The sequence below is a fragment of the Somniosus microcephalus genome, chromosome 10, assembly GCF_052327205.1.
Source record: "Somniosus microcephalus isolate GS21.2 chromosome 10, FLI_Smic_1.0, whole genome shotgun sequence".
In the NCBI taxonomy this organism is placed as follows: Eukaryota; Metazoa; Chordata; class Chondrichthyes; order Squaliformes; family Somniosidae; genus Somniosus; species Somniosus microcephalus.
In genome coordinates this window covers 181,430,365-181,445,311 of record NC_140996.1, presented here as the reverse complement: position 1 = coordinate 181,445,311, position 14,947 = coordinate 181,430,365, and the positions used below count along the sequence as shown (strand labels likewise).

Genomic DNA, 14,947 nt, shown 5'->3' with positions numbered 1-14,947 from the left:
CATCTGCTTATCACCCAAGTTAAATATGATAGGTAAGGCTTACCAAGTGTTCTTGAAAGTGCATCTCTCTGTCAGTCTCCTAGCAAACTGGTTCATTTTTAGAATGTGTTTAGTGCTCGGTGTACAGAGGAGAAAGCTGCTTAGCAGATTTTTGTCATGAACATCGTTGAATGAAACATATCATTTAAGAAATCCTTTCATTTAAAATGTTGGATATTTAAAAAAAAAAATTCTAATGCAGTCAATGTGGAAATAATTAGTTATAACATAACTTAGAATTTTACACTTGTCTATCATGTGTTATAAATCATGTTAAAGCACACCAGAATCTTTTAATACATTCTATGGTGATTTAAATAAAAATAAAATATCAACCACCAAAGTGCTAACCTTGCTAACTTAAGCTTCGATTCCTGTCAATGGCAATCCAATCTCCGATCACACCACATGAGGAAAAGCCAAGGTCACATTGATCATTTGGGACATAACTTGTGTCACAGTAAAGAGGTTACAAACAACTAACATTTCTTAGTACTGTATATTCAGAGACTATTGTGGATTGAAAAAATTTCTGCAGTTTCAATGCTCTGATGAAGAAAACGGTTAGTTGACATTCAATTTTTGCGCCTTTATTAGGGACGAACCCGTGGGAACTGAAAACTAGCTGGATAAGGAACATACCGCATGGCATTTATTAACATGGAAGGAGAAAAGATGAAAGTGTAAATACAATGGGTGAAATTGGATCATATGGGAGGTATAATTTTAGATGCAGACGTATTATGATAGAGAACTAAAAAAAGGGAAATTAGATTCAATATGAAATGGCTTAAAAAAATTAACAGAAAAAATGTAAGAGGCACATTTGAGCGGTATACAAAATAATTCAGATCAGCAATTTTTGATCCACTGATGTTGGAATTGAACTGGATCTGTAGCAAATAATCAGAGACAAACACCAGTCTTACAAGGAATAAGATTACTATTCTAGTGCATTTATTATGCTTTGAAGCACACCATACAAGAATAATAATAATAATTACAATTTTGTATTTTTTTGCTAATTTATGTCTTAGAAAATTATACTATTGCACTTTAACATATTTCAAAAAATCTGCACTGTAATAAAAATCTTCTGGAAAATAATCAATTGTAAGTTAGTAAAAGGTTATATTAGGAGGAACAAACTGAGATGGAAGAGGCCTAGGAGAGGAAAGGGTTAAACAAAGGTCCTCTTCAGATAAATCTTTGTCCTATTTGTGATTTCTGAATAGTTTTTTTCAAATAGTAACTACCCTCACTCTGGATAAATGCCATGTTGTATTAGTAGACATCCATAAATTAAAAGAAGTGGAAAGTTATTTAAATAGGCTTGCTAATAATCTGGTGTATTGTTTGAAATTATTGCTTTTGTCTTCCCAGCAATTAATGAATTTTGAGGCAATATTTTAATCACCTTGCCCTTCAATACAGAAATGCCCTTATCAATTTCTTCACACCCTGCGGTAATTCACTGTAATAACATAACTTCTGTCTTTGTACTTTTAGAATTCCTTATCCTTTACCATTGATGGAAAGGAGGTTATGTGGGACAGCAAACGAGGCTTTGTTATTCCCAGACCCACGTACAAATTTATTGGTCTGCTGACGTGTGAAACCACTGTGAATGGAAAGACGTTTCATTCTTATTATTTAACACACAGACAGGGTTTGTAGCTGCACTTCCTTTTGTTATTTGCCATTATTATAACTGGTCTGTGTATATTCATTGTATTGTACTTTCATATCCACCAAACAATTCTCTACCAGGCTGATGACTGAGTCACAGATAATGATGTTTGTGTGCTAGATACTTTGTGGTCATATGCTGTGTGAATTACATTCAAATCCTACGTTTAAGTTTTAAAAAAAACATGTAGCATGTCTTGTGACAACCCAACGCTTTTGGGGGCCCAAAGCAGCCAATTCATTCCTGGCCAATTTGACTGTACCTAGCACCTTTAATGCTTGGCTAAATCTTCACCCTCAAATGTTTCCTCGGATTTTACATAGTATTACATTCACAGCACAGAAACGGAACATTTGGGCCAACAGGTCCATGCCGGTCTTTGTACTCCACCTAAGCCTCCTCCCACCTTACTTCATCTCACCCTAGCAACACATCAATTTGGAAGATTTGGAAAGCCTACCCTGACATCAGATCCAAGATTAAAAGGTTGCCTTGCATAAATCACAGCACTCAGCACTGGTCTGCTGTGCAGGACATCACTGGAACAGACAGATTCTTTAAACATTTCAGTGCTATACTTGTAAGAATTTGAATATTTATAGAATTAATTAATTTCATTCTTTAAAGTGCATCGGACTTGTTAATTAAGGTTGTATATTTGCCAAATACTTTATACAAATATTAGCTTTCAGAGGCAGGAAGTAACATTCTTACTCTCAGTTTTAATGACTCCCATGTGTTATAGATCTTCCTGATGTAATTTATTTAACATAATCTTCTGAATATTATTGTGAATACTGTTTTAATGCCTGATATGCTTTCAGTTGGTGCCTTTCTTCTTCCTATCTTTCCCTTCTTAATGTTCTGTCCTGAAGTCACCCACTCTTGCTGGAGTATGACTCTGCAGCTTACTGTAGCTCTACATTATCATTAAGTCTTGAAAAATTGTAATGATGATTCTGCAGGAACACAAAAACATCTGTTTGTAAGGATGACTATGATTCTGTAGTCCATGGGGTTGACAGTAAGCAGAAGCTAAGAGCAAATTAGCAGGCTATGGTTTCTACATCGGAGTACTATTTTTATTTTGCAATTTTATTTCAAACCTGTTTAAGTTGATCTTATAGCGCTATCTTTTAGTTGTTGTGAAGCCATGTTTAGCGCAGCCCATCACATTGCTCTCTTCTAATTTAAATACATCTGATTTCTGTCATACTGGCGGAGGCCTGCGATCTGGAAAAATCTACGCACTTACCTGAGGGCTCCCGGGACGCACACGCTTCCGCTCCTGGGCCTCTCCAAACTTGAAGTGTGCAGGGCCCATGTATCCCAGGGGCGCATGTAGTTCGCAGCATTCCTGGGATCACGTGGGCCATGGGAAGACCTGTCAAATATATGAATGGCGATCACCCCAAAAACACAGTAAAACTTTAAATACATTTTTTTTCAAATTACATTTTTAAAATGACTTGAAATTACAATAAATTAAGTATTTTAAACAAAAATTTAATTTTTTGAAAAAAATAATTAAAGTTTTTTATGGGGCTAAAAATAAACTTACCTTTTTTTAAAAAGTATTTTAAAATGATAAATCAGTGAAATTTAAAAAAAAAACTTTTTTGAACTCTTATCCTGGTAAAAGCAGGCCTTACGCCTGCTTTTACCAGGTGTAAGAATTGTAAGGGTTTCCTGCGGGCGGAGGGGCTCCAGAAAACGGAACTCTCCATCCGCAGAGACCCTTCTCCCGGACAGCCAGAGGATCTGTCAAGACCATTCTTGACAGATTGGAAATGCCGTTTTTCAGCGCATGCACAGTGTATGCCTGAAACCGGCATTTCCAATGTCCCTACGGGTGGGTACACAGCTCGTACCCCCCCGTAGGAATCGGAATATCTGGGCCATTATATTTATGGTACTGACTTGCTGTGAATTTCTAATGCTGATTTTTTTTTTTATAAGTATGCCCTCCTCTTTTTGCCTACCCACTTTGTGCCCCCGCCCCCAAGTCATGCATCATTCTACAGAGACTCTTGTCTGGTTGCGTCAGTGTAACCAATTGCTCGAAGGTCCGCAACTGTTTACCAGATGATTCACCCTCTGATTGACCTGCAGTCCGTTTCTGTTAAGGAAAAATGGCCTAGAAATTGAGTTTGCCTCCGCCAGGGCTGTAGCGCCCGAAATTTAGTGCCAGCGTTAATTGCCGCTGCGCCCGCCAAAAATTCAGCTGCGCCGCGCCCAGATGGCTGCGGGCGCTAATGGAGGGTGTCAGCGCCTCGCAATGGGCGCTGAATGCAGGATTGCGGTGCTAATCCCCCGCTGCGGCACCCGATGCGGTGCGGCAGGCTGGGGTACTGCAGGCCTCCTCCTTCTGTTAAGGAGGAGCTGCCTGCAGCCGACCGCTGGCCGGTGGAATCGCACGAAAAATGAGCCCGGCACCTCGGAGAAGTGCCGGGCTCGAGGCCCACACACATCTGTGCCGCGGGGGGTTGGTGGAGGAGTCCGGGGAGGGAGGTGCGGGCAGGCGGCCGCCGGGAAAGCGGCCGGCCGCCGCGCCACATTAATGCGCCGGCGCTAAGTCCAGCAAGAAACTTTTGAAAAATCATTGGTTGCGGCTGCCACGGGCGAGGCGGCCGCAACTGAATTTCGGCGTCCGGCCGCGTTACCACGGCAACCAGGACGCTGCGCACACCGATGACGTAATCGGTGCCGGCGCAGCGCTACCGGCTAACGCCGATGGTAGGGCCCAAATCAATTTCCGAAGCGGCTATAATTCCGGCGCAAGGCCCTCTAGCGCCTCTAATTGGGCGCTAACCCCACTCAATTTCTAGGCCAATATGTATTAAATTAGAAATCTACAGTATGTTCTTGTACTGCCTTTCACTTAGATACGCAATAATTATATAAATATTATATATATTTAGATTTGAATAGAAAATTCATGAGGTACAGTTTTAGTTTTAAATTCCAATAAGTACTAATAAACATGCATTTTTCAGTGAGACATATCTATATCTTTTCACTGAAAGAACATGTAACTTTTTGAATTTTGATTTGAAGTAGAAATCTCAAATTTTTTAAATAATTCCCCTTTCAAAGATGAGTTACAAAAATATATGTTTAATTTTAATGCCCTTTTGTTTTTCTGTCCAATTTGTCAATTGTGAATGCTAATGACGTCACTTCCTCGGTCTCTAAATTTTCAGGCCGCTTCTCCGACATCCAGTCCTGGATGCGCAGAAATTTTCTCCAATTAAATATTGCGAAGACCAAAGCCATTGTTTTTGGTCCCTGCCACAAACTCTGTTCCCTAGTCACTGATTCCATCCCTCTCCCTAACATCTGTCTGAGGCTGAACCACAGTTTGCAACCTTGGTGTCATATTTGACCCTGAAATGAGCTTCTGACCACACATCCACAGCATAACTCATCTGCTGCTGAAACCCTCATCCATGCCTTTGTTACCTCTAGACTTGACAATTCCAACCCACTCCTGGCTGGCCTCCCACATTCTGCATTACGTAAACTTGAGGTCATCCAAAGCTCAGCTGCCCATGTCCTAACTCCCACCAAGTCTCGTTCACCCATCACCCCTGTGCTCGCTGACCTACATTAGCTCCTGGTTAAGCAATGCCTCGATTTCAAAATTCTCATCCTTTTTTTTCAAATCCCTCCATGGCCTCGCCCCTCCCTATCTCTGTAATCTCCTTCAGCCCCACAACCCCCTGAGATATCTGCGCTCCTCTAATTCTGCTCTCTTGAGCATCCCCGATTATAATCGCTCAACCTTTGGTGGCCATGCCTTCTGTTGCCGAGGCCCTAAGCTTTGAATTCCCTGCCTAAACCTCTCCGCCTCACTACCTCTCTTTCCTCCTTTTAAGACGCTCCTTAAAACCTACCTCTTTGACGAAGCTTTTGGTCACCTGCCCTAATTTTTCCTTATGTGGCTCAGTGTCAAATTTTTTGTCTTTTAATACTCCTGTGAAGCGCATTGGGACGTTTTACTACGTTAAAGGCGATATATAAATTCAAGTTGTTGTTGTTATTGAGTTCCACAGTGTGATTGAGAGGAATTGATGTTAGTATAGATATCATTACTTGTGGACTTTCAGTAAATTCACCTTTACTAGTTTGTGTTAAAGGAATACTCCATAATAAGCTTATGTGGCAACCCACAATAATCTTATCAAAACATTCTCCCATTTAAAAACATGCTTTTAACACAGTTTTGGTATAAAAATTAGTTTAAAAAATATAGGCTGCGACTTTACGAACCTCGGCAGGTCCGTGGCGGGCAACGTCGGTGGTGGATCCCGACCCCGCTGCTGTCTCCATCCCTGCCTCTGAAATGAATTTCCCCTGATTGGGCTTGTTAAGCCCACCCTGCATGTTTGCCGGCCAATTAGAGGAAGCGGGACTGGTGACGTCATTTGATGACACGTCACCAGCCGGTTTCCTTAAAGGGACCATGGCCAAATTGATTTTTGACAGTTGTGCTGTCAGTGTTCTACAGCATTGAGGTGCTGCCAACACTGACAAGCACGGCACAGAGGTGCATGCTTATGGAGGGAGTCACAGCACGCAGGGAGGTCCAGGTCCTCTTCACTACCATGGGCGGAAGTGGCCTCCCCAGGAGATCAACACAGCCTGGTTGCACATTGCAGGGGAGAGCACAAGCAGGGATGATGGTCAGGAGGACCTGGGTGCAATGCTGCAAACGTTTCAATGATCTCAGTAGATCACGAAACGTTAGTACAAAGCAACCCTCAACCTCATCCTGCTGTGCCTCTCATCACAGCCCCATCACTCTGCCTTCCCTACCCTATTCCTGCACACCCTTACTCACACCAACTTACCTTGCATCTCCACCCATCCCTCTTTATCTACATTAGCCCAGAAATTCGGGTCGGAGGCTTCCCGCAGGTGCAAGCCTCCGACCTGCACTTACCTAGCGCGCCAGCCGTTGTGCTGTGGGCCCGTGTGGTATTCCTGGGCCTCCTCCAACTGCCGGCACGCAGTGTTTGCATATCCCAGGGGCGCAGTTAGTTCGAAGCGTCCCCTGGGATCACGTGGGCCACAGAGAGCCAATGGTAGCAGGGAATGCTTCATTCATAAATTTGACAGGAAGAGCTGTCAAACCTATAAATACTATAAGCCCCAAAACATAACTAAAACTTCAAATAAATTTTAAAAAATCACATTTTAAAAATAACTAAATTACATGAAATAACTATTTTAAACAATGATTTAAAATTTTGAAAAAATTAATTACATTTTCTAACGGGGCTAAAAGTAAACTTACCCTCCTTTAAAGTATTTAAAAATAATAAACCTGTGGAAAAAATGTTTTAATTTTAATTAATTCACCACTTACCTTGTTAAAAGCAGGCCTTGCACCTGCTTTTTAAAAGTGTAGCTGCTGGAGACTTACCCTCCCGGAGAAACCTGCAAAAAAAAGTAAGTTCGATGCACACGCGCTGCCTCTCCGGCGCACGCGTGCCACCTCTGAACCCCTTCTTTCAAGGGAACGGAAGTGCCGGTTTCCCGCGCATGCGCAGTGCATGCACAAAACTGGCACTTTCATTGGGCCTACGCGTGATTACCCAGTGCGTACTCACGCGTGGGGACCCGAATTTCTGGGCCAATATCACATCACCATCTCACTAGCCACCGCTCTTGCTCACCCTCATCCTAGTGCAATCATACCAACTAACAACACACAAGAGTAGGCACTTGAGTGTTTTATCCAATGTTCATGTAAAGTTTCTGTTAATGTGGTGTCAAATATTGAAACCTTTATTTTCAACACTTTGCATTCTTGGACAGAATCGTGTGCTCCTTTGGAAGTGGCTTAGTGAGCTGCAGTGAATGGTGAAACATAGCGGTACCCCACGCAATGGTGATGAGTGTGAAAGGAATGGCTTGGGCATTGTAAGAATGCTTTATGGTGTTGGTGTGGGGTGGTGCCAACCTGGCGCATCATGTGGCAGCCAGGGTGTACAGCGTAATGTTATGTAAATCTGGCCATGGTGAGGTCATCCCTGGCCTCCTGGGCAGCAGTGTGGTCGGGTGCTGATGCCCTCTGCCCTGTGCAGCATCAGTTGATTGTGGAGAAGGTTGGTGTTGTTGTTGATGCTGCTGGTGTGCCTGGTGCTGCTGGTATTGGGGCTGATTTGTGGTGAGATTCTGAGGACCAAGGTGAGAGAGTTTCAAGGGCAGCCATGCTGATGGAATAGATGGCAGGTGAAGTAGAGATGACAGAAGCGATCTGTCAATGGTGGGAGAGGTAATGAGGTCAGACTGTATGGAGACTTGTGTAAAGACTTGCAGCATCCTGAATCTGTAGTGGAAATGCAGTTTAGAGAAGCTAGTGGTTAAGGGAACATGTCTCAAACAGCTGGGAGCTTTGACTTGACATTTGAAGCTGTCAACTCATCAGCTGATTCAATGGCCACTGACCTAGTACCTCTGCTTCACAGACGAGGTCTAGGCACAGCGGGAAACCGATGTGCGACCTGTCAAATCCAAAAAGCTGGGGAAAAAACATTTTCCCATTTTCTGACGAAGGGTCATCGACCTGAAACGTTAACTCTGTTTCTCTCTCCACAGATGCTGCCTGACCTGCTAAGTATTTCCAACATTTTTTGTTTTTATTTCAGATTTCCAGAATCCGCAGTATTTTGCTTTTGAAAAAATTATTTATAGTGGCTGTAAACAAGCCACTAATGATTTTAATTGCCTCCCCCAGCACTGACAGACCCGACATTTGGGAAAGGCGCATGGCAGCGGGTTCACAGTGGGGTCCCAACCCGCTAGGGGAAAAAAACACTTTCCCACCCAACCTGCCACCAATCGTGCTCGCTGACCTCCCTGGAAAATCCAGCCCATAGTCATTAATAGTGCTTGCTATATTGGAGTTACTATTTTGGGGAATTCCCCCAAAAAGCACATGATTAATCCATCTTTAACAATATTAAAGTATAGTAGGCTGGGCAATCTCACCTGATAGGTCTCTGCCATTGTGGATGCCGTCCCAGAATGAAGATTGCAGTATTAAGATATTTGCTTGTTTTGTATCATTGTAGAATTGTAAGGTGGATATATTAGTCAATATATTTGAATAAACCTTACTCTGTTGGAATATGCAGAGCAGAACCACTCTCTTCTGTTGCTTTGCTTCAATAAATTCCTTTTTCCTTCTCAGAGAAAATAGATGTAAAAGCTGGTGGGGTCTGAACAATGTTCAGTAGTGGAGAGAAAGTCCATTGAATATAATCAGCAATGGAGGCGAAGTGTTGGGAATGTTAGGCTGGCAGTGACACAAGTTCTGCAGTTGATAAATACATAAATCTGCTATTTAAACAATGTTAGACCTGTTGGATATCATAACTTAATGTGTAAATGTGCTGTATCATAGGTTACTGGGGTAATTCATATTCAGTTAATTTATAAAATAATAGAATAAAACTTGTTTGTATATGGAACAATATGGAGTGATGCATATACTATGCGTAGTATCCAGATCTGAGTTTTCTACAATATTAATTTTATTTTATTATTGTTTAAAATTTAGTCAGTAGTATCAACAATGTACAGCTCAATGTGACCAATCCAGTCAAGATGCTGAGTGGAGATTCACTTGCTATCAAGTGCACAGTGACTGCAGAACTGAATTCAAGAGTTGAGATTCTCTGGGTCATCCCTGGCAAAGTAAGTGTTTCAAACAGGATGCATACTTCAAAGGCATTGAAAGACAAAGTCTAGTGTTTCTGGGTCTCTCTCTCGCCCTTCAGAATTACCAGGAAATGTTGAAAGACGTTACACTTTTAAGTTCAAAAGTATGAACGAATAATTTGGATTGGCAGAGAGCCTGGAAACTGAAAACATATTGCACTGCTTTTAACCTCGCATTTCTAAATCTTTGAACAGTGACATACCTCCATAGTTTTAAAAACACAAAAACTCTCTATACAAAAATAACAGACTGCTGAATAAATGCAACATACCGTTAGATAAATTTAAACAAAGTAAAAGAAATATGCGGTACAACCTTGGAACATTTCTATATTCCTATTATTCTCTGAATACGCTAAAAATGCAACCTTGATATTCTTTTTATGGAAAAATATTTTTAAGTACAAACTTTTTAAACTGAATTCACCCTCCTCCCCATGCAAACCATCATCAAAACAAATAAATATTTAGGATAAGCATTTTGAAATTCCTTTTCTGGCTCCTGCTTTACTGTAAAGATGTCGCCATTTGTTGTAAATCTATCATGCTTTAGGTATTGCACACATTCTTTTGTAATGCAGTGATCCCTGAGACTACATTTTTCTCAACACATTCATGTAAAAGACTGCCAGGTAAACACACTCCCAGACTGGATATATTTTGGGAAAGTTATTATAATGCCATTAATCAGGTTCTCATTTATAAAATGCCAGAAAGAACATTTTTTTGGCATAATGATGAAGGAAGGATTATTCTCACCATATTTCCCAAGTGAAAAAGCTGCATAATGACTACTCAACATCTCAAATGACTTGTCTGTTATATTGTGTGGAAAACGTGCTACAAGAAACATTTTTCTAATTTTGTTTTTATTTTAGGAACTTGGTTGTGCGCAAATCATCACAGAAACAGCCTAATCTGAAATTCATATTTCCCCCCTCCCTTCCTGTTGAAATTAATGTGAAGAACATTATGAATTGCTCCACAGGAAAGGTTTATTGTGCGTGCTGTACCCGCTGAGTGTAACAAATGACATTTCATGCGCTATGGAAAAACGTGTAGTTCATGAAATATATTTTGTTTAAACAAACCAATCTGATACTAAAACAAAAGCAAATCCTATGCTACACAAATTTTAAAAGAAAAAGTTTCTTAAATTATGCAAGTAAAGCTGTGAAACAAAATATGGTGTATGAGTACTCTTTTTATATACAATACTACACTCTCTCTATTTACTTTATTGCTTGGTCCTCTCTACACAAATAGTCAACCATGGTCTGTATTTTGATGTTGCAGTAAAGCCATGGTAACTGATAATTATAATGACTTTTCTGGGGAATACCACTGGTTGTTCCTTGTGTATAATTAACATTACGTTGCTACAGGAATTTATGGTTATAATACAGATTCTACAACATCTGTTGTACATTTGATTCGAATCATCCTCTTTAAAATACATTTAGATGAAGGGAAAATGGAGCTAAGATACTGTTCATTGTTTTTCTATGAACAATGTGAAAACAAAAGCAACTTTAGAAATTTGCATAGGCTCACTTGATGGCTCAGTTCATAAATCTGCTGCATGATGTGACACTAAGCCATATATCGGATCTCTGGACCATGCTCAGTTACCTGATCTCAGCCAGGGCAGTAATAGGGGTGCTCCAATTGGCCTGAATCCCAGGTCAGGGAAAGGAAAAGTCAGCCAGGGTTCCTGTTGCTGATCCCTAACCGGTCAGCATTGCTGGAAAAGTATGTGATTATATTTTGATCGAGGATGGATTTGGGTTTCGCACTGCCCCTAATGACTCACTCTTTCATACAGTCATACCTGAAAAACAGCCATTTGGGTGAAACAAAATACTGCAGATACTGGAAATCTGAAACAAAAACAGATAATGCTGGAAACACTCAGCATGTCTCACAGTATCTGTAAAGAAAGGAAAATGAGAGTTATTGGTGGCCTACAGTGTACCCTGGAATCTACCTCAGTTTGAGGGGAAATGGTTCATTCCGAGGTAAAACAAACTTTTGTGGCAATAAAAATATTCTACTACTTGCCAGTGAATGTGCTTTGATTTTAGCTGCAGTGCACAGAACTGTACAAATCTATCCTGTTAGCAGAGATAGGATTTCTGCAGTGGGTTCACCTCTATTATTGACAATTATCATCATAAAAGAAAAATGATAATCCATCACTGACAGAAATTACAGCCTCGTTTTATATAAGCCTAATCACATCTATCTGTGTGTTTCAGGAAAACAGAAGCACTTCTATAACAAATAGAATTGACCAGACAGATCCTGGGATAAATACATTCTACAGCAACCTTGTTATAGACAAAGTGCTCACATCTGACAAAGGGAACTACATATGTCAAGTGAAAAGTGGGGAAACAGTGAAAAAAAGGAAAGCAACAGTCAATGTTTATGGTAAGAAATAGTAGAATAAAATGAATAGTCAAAGTCAAAATGTTCATTTATGCTGCAAGTCCTAGGATCCTGACTGTCTGTTCTTGTACTGTATATGCTGTGCTTTCCTAAAAGGATCGCGTAGGCCAGAAAACTTGATGCCAGCATTTGTGTTCTGTACATTGTCAGAGTTTGCAATGTGCATGAGACAGTGTTGAGCTCCAACTCCAAGAGATCTTTGAATGAAGCATTTCCATTTTCTCATTTCAAATGAATTCTAGAGCCTGTTCAGATTAAATTTACAATGGTCTGAGTACACCATATTTTTCAAATCAAAATATACCTATCATTCTCCTAACATTATCAGAGCAATTTTTAATGTCATTAGCAAAGAGAAAAAAATTCCATCAAGAATCAAAATGAATGGATGGAAAATCCTGTGGGCCCATTGTGCAGAAAATCCCGACATGCGCTCCCAGTGGGCATGAATTTGTAAAACCTATGAAATAAAATGTAAAGTAAACAATTTACTGTAAAACACTGAAAAAGCTCACATCAGTTTCACTAAAAAAGTAAATAAAAATCTTGCATCTATATAACGCTGTTCTGAATACCCCACAGTGCTCCACAGCCAATGAATTACCTTTGACATGTAGTCACTACTGTTTTGTAGGCAAATACAGCAGCCAATTTGCAGACCGCACGGTCCCACAAATAGCATTGAGACAAATGACTAATCTATTTTGGCTAGTACCTACCTTCTTTGACTAGTACCATGGGATCTGTAACGCTGCCTGAACAAACAGACAGGATCTCAGTTGAATGTATCATCCAAAAGTTGGCACCTCTGCTCAACAAAAAGTTGTTTTTCAAGGGGTTCCATCTTCCTGAAAAAGAGTTTAGAGTGGGAAGAACCAGTGGATCTATGGAATCATTTTTATCATGATGATGTCACACATACGTCATCCAATAATGTATTTTAATGCAGTTTACAATAACCCATCTGGTCACTATTTGTAACAATATTTAAAATGTATTTAAAATGAGAGTCTTTACAATTCTGCTATAAATAATGACTACAGCAAATACCTGCCCCACCCATGTAATTAACAAACTTTTTCCTCATTTGTTTACAACCATTTTTTAAGAAGACCGTTATCTTGACAAATTTATACGGTTCACAGTTTTGAAGGAATTAGAATAAAAGCAAATCTCAGGTATACCTCAAAGTTTATAGGTGTGTATTTTACTGATATCATTTATATATACATATACTTGGCGATGCTTGCGCTTGCCTTTTTTGTGCCAGGAGTTTTCACCAATCTCTTTCATTTGTATTTCATAACACACGAATATGGATGAATTGTCATTCCACCTCATAAATCTTAGGTAAACTATTCTTAAAAGGAACTGTTACTATCACTAAAAACATTTTGCTTTCCTTGTTTTTTCCGCCCCCAACAGAAAAACCATTTATCAACGTTAGATGCCGGAAATCATGCATTGCTGAAGTGCTTGCTGGTCAGGCAGCCTACCGTTTTCCAGTAAAAGTCAAAGCATTTCCACCTCCAGAAGTCTTATGGTAAGATTAAAATGATCACTGAGACTTGGAAACTGACCGCAAGAAATATTCCCTGAAGAGAGTTATTTGTCTTTACATGACTTCACCATTGAGTCAGGACATGGGGGCAAGACAGTTGTTTGAGTAAGAGTTGATGATCTGTAATTCACAAAGAATGAAGATGTATTCAGTGGTATGGAATATGAGAACTTAAACTTACTCATGGCTGGGAAATTTTAGTCTGATAAATATAAGCACAGTTTTTTTTGCTTCCTTGTTTTACTGCCTACTATTTTGACTGTTGTCAAAATCATTATTGAGAATACACCCAAAAAAGTGTTTTGAGGGAAGGGATGCGGAATGATGGGGGACTTCATCTTTATATGGTTAAACGCAAACAAAATAAGTTTTTTTTTATTGTTGAAATCTGCTTGGTATTTAATTTTTGCTCAACCCAAATCTCAAATTTAAATTAGGAATCCCTACCAGGGGTAGGGAAGGATATACTGAAAGAGCACAGTCTGCTGCATTCCCACTGGAGCCACAGGAAGTATGCTGGAAGGACCGTGGATTTTCTTGCCCCAATTTTCTGCAATAGAAGAGACTTGGCAGCAAGTTCTGGGAGAAAATCACACTTTAGCCCAGGCACAGGCACCCACTGGCAATATTTTAATAAAGTGACCTCACCCTGACCCTTTGGTGGGATCAGCAAAGGAGGTTACCGTTGGGCACATCCTGGCTGGAATGTTGGACCTGCGGAACTTTGGTCAGAAGTGTTTGACAGATCTGTGGTTAGCTGCACTGAAGAGGCAGAATACAGAGGATACTGTTAGTTGGAGTGCATGACAAATTGTATTCATTTGGAAGATTCATAGTATGTCACAAGTGAATTCCAAGTTATTTGAGAGTCATCTGAACCCTGGGATTAAATTATTGCCTGTAGTTGTCTGTCACCCACTATTGACTGATGATACAAAATGGAGCATACAAAATAGTAAGGGCACTTTTAAACTTGCTCACCTGGAGGAGACTGGACGGGCAGGCAGTTAAAATGGCCCATGCAACTTACCCACACTAATTGCGCTGCCATCCTGAGGGGTTGTGATCTTAACCTGCTCTTCTGAGCAGGTGAGAGGGACACCTGCTCGCAGGCAACTGGCTCCTTCTTTAAATATGCAGATCGGGCTCTGATGGTGCCATCAGACTAAAATTGTAACCAGATGCCTGTGCAGGGAAGCCGTTGTGGCTTCCTCGCCAAGAGGAGCTAGGGCCCAAAGAGGCTCAGAAAGGTAAGAGAATTTTTTTTTTGATTTCCTTGTGGCCCAGGACAAGCAGGAGTGTTCCTCTGGGCCCGACAAGGAAACCCTCGCCTCTCCTGCTGGGGATTCCTTCCCCCGCCCCCAAACGTGAGGCTCTCCCGAGCCACCTTCCCAACCACTTCCCTGAGTGCCGGGGGCCGTTCCTCTCGATCCACAGGGATGTCTCCTGCTGCCCAAGATCCTGTTCCTGCCCGC

At 40.7% G+C, this 14,947-nt stretch overlaps 1 protein-coding gene and 1 long non-coding RNA gene across 2 annotated transcripts in view; one reads left to right on the top strand and one right to left on the bottom strand.

The window, feature by feature from the left end:
• flt1 (fms related receptor tyrosine kinase 1) overlaps nucleotides 1-14,947 on the top strand; it is a 245,006-nt gene that overhangs the window by 36,821 nt on the left and 193,238 nt on the right. Inside the window, exons 5-8 of the mRNA XM_085999287.1 lie at nucleotides 1,549-1,708; nucleotides 9,300-9,436; nucleotides 11,719-11,893; nucleotides 13,337-13,454. Coding sequence (XP_085855413.1) covers nucleotides 1,549-1,708; nucleotides 9,300-9,436; nucleotides 11,719-11,893; nucleotides 13,337-13,454 — 590 coding nt within the window. The remainder of the gene's footprint in view (nucleotides 1-1,548; nucleotides 1,709-9,299; nucleotides 9,437-11,718; nucleotides 11,894-13,336; nucleotides 13,455-14,947) is intronic.
• The window catches only part of LOC147111903 (uncharacterized), a 69,996-nt gene continuing 56,751 nt past the window's right edge, over nucleotides 1,703-14,947 (bottom strand). The window contains exons 2-3 of the long non-coding RNA XR_015079765.1: nucleotides 12,631-12,759; nucleotides 1,703-3,113 (exon numbers count right to left, since the gene is read on the bottom strand). This is a non-coding gene — a long non-coding RNA (uncharacterized LOC147111903). The remainder of the gene's footprint in view (nucleotides 3,114-12,630; nucleotides 12,760-14,947) is intronic.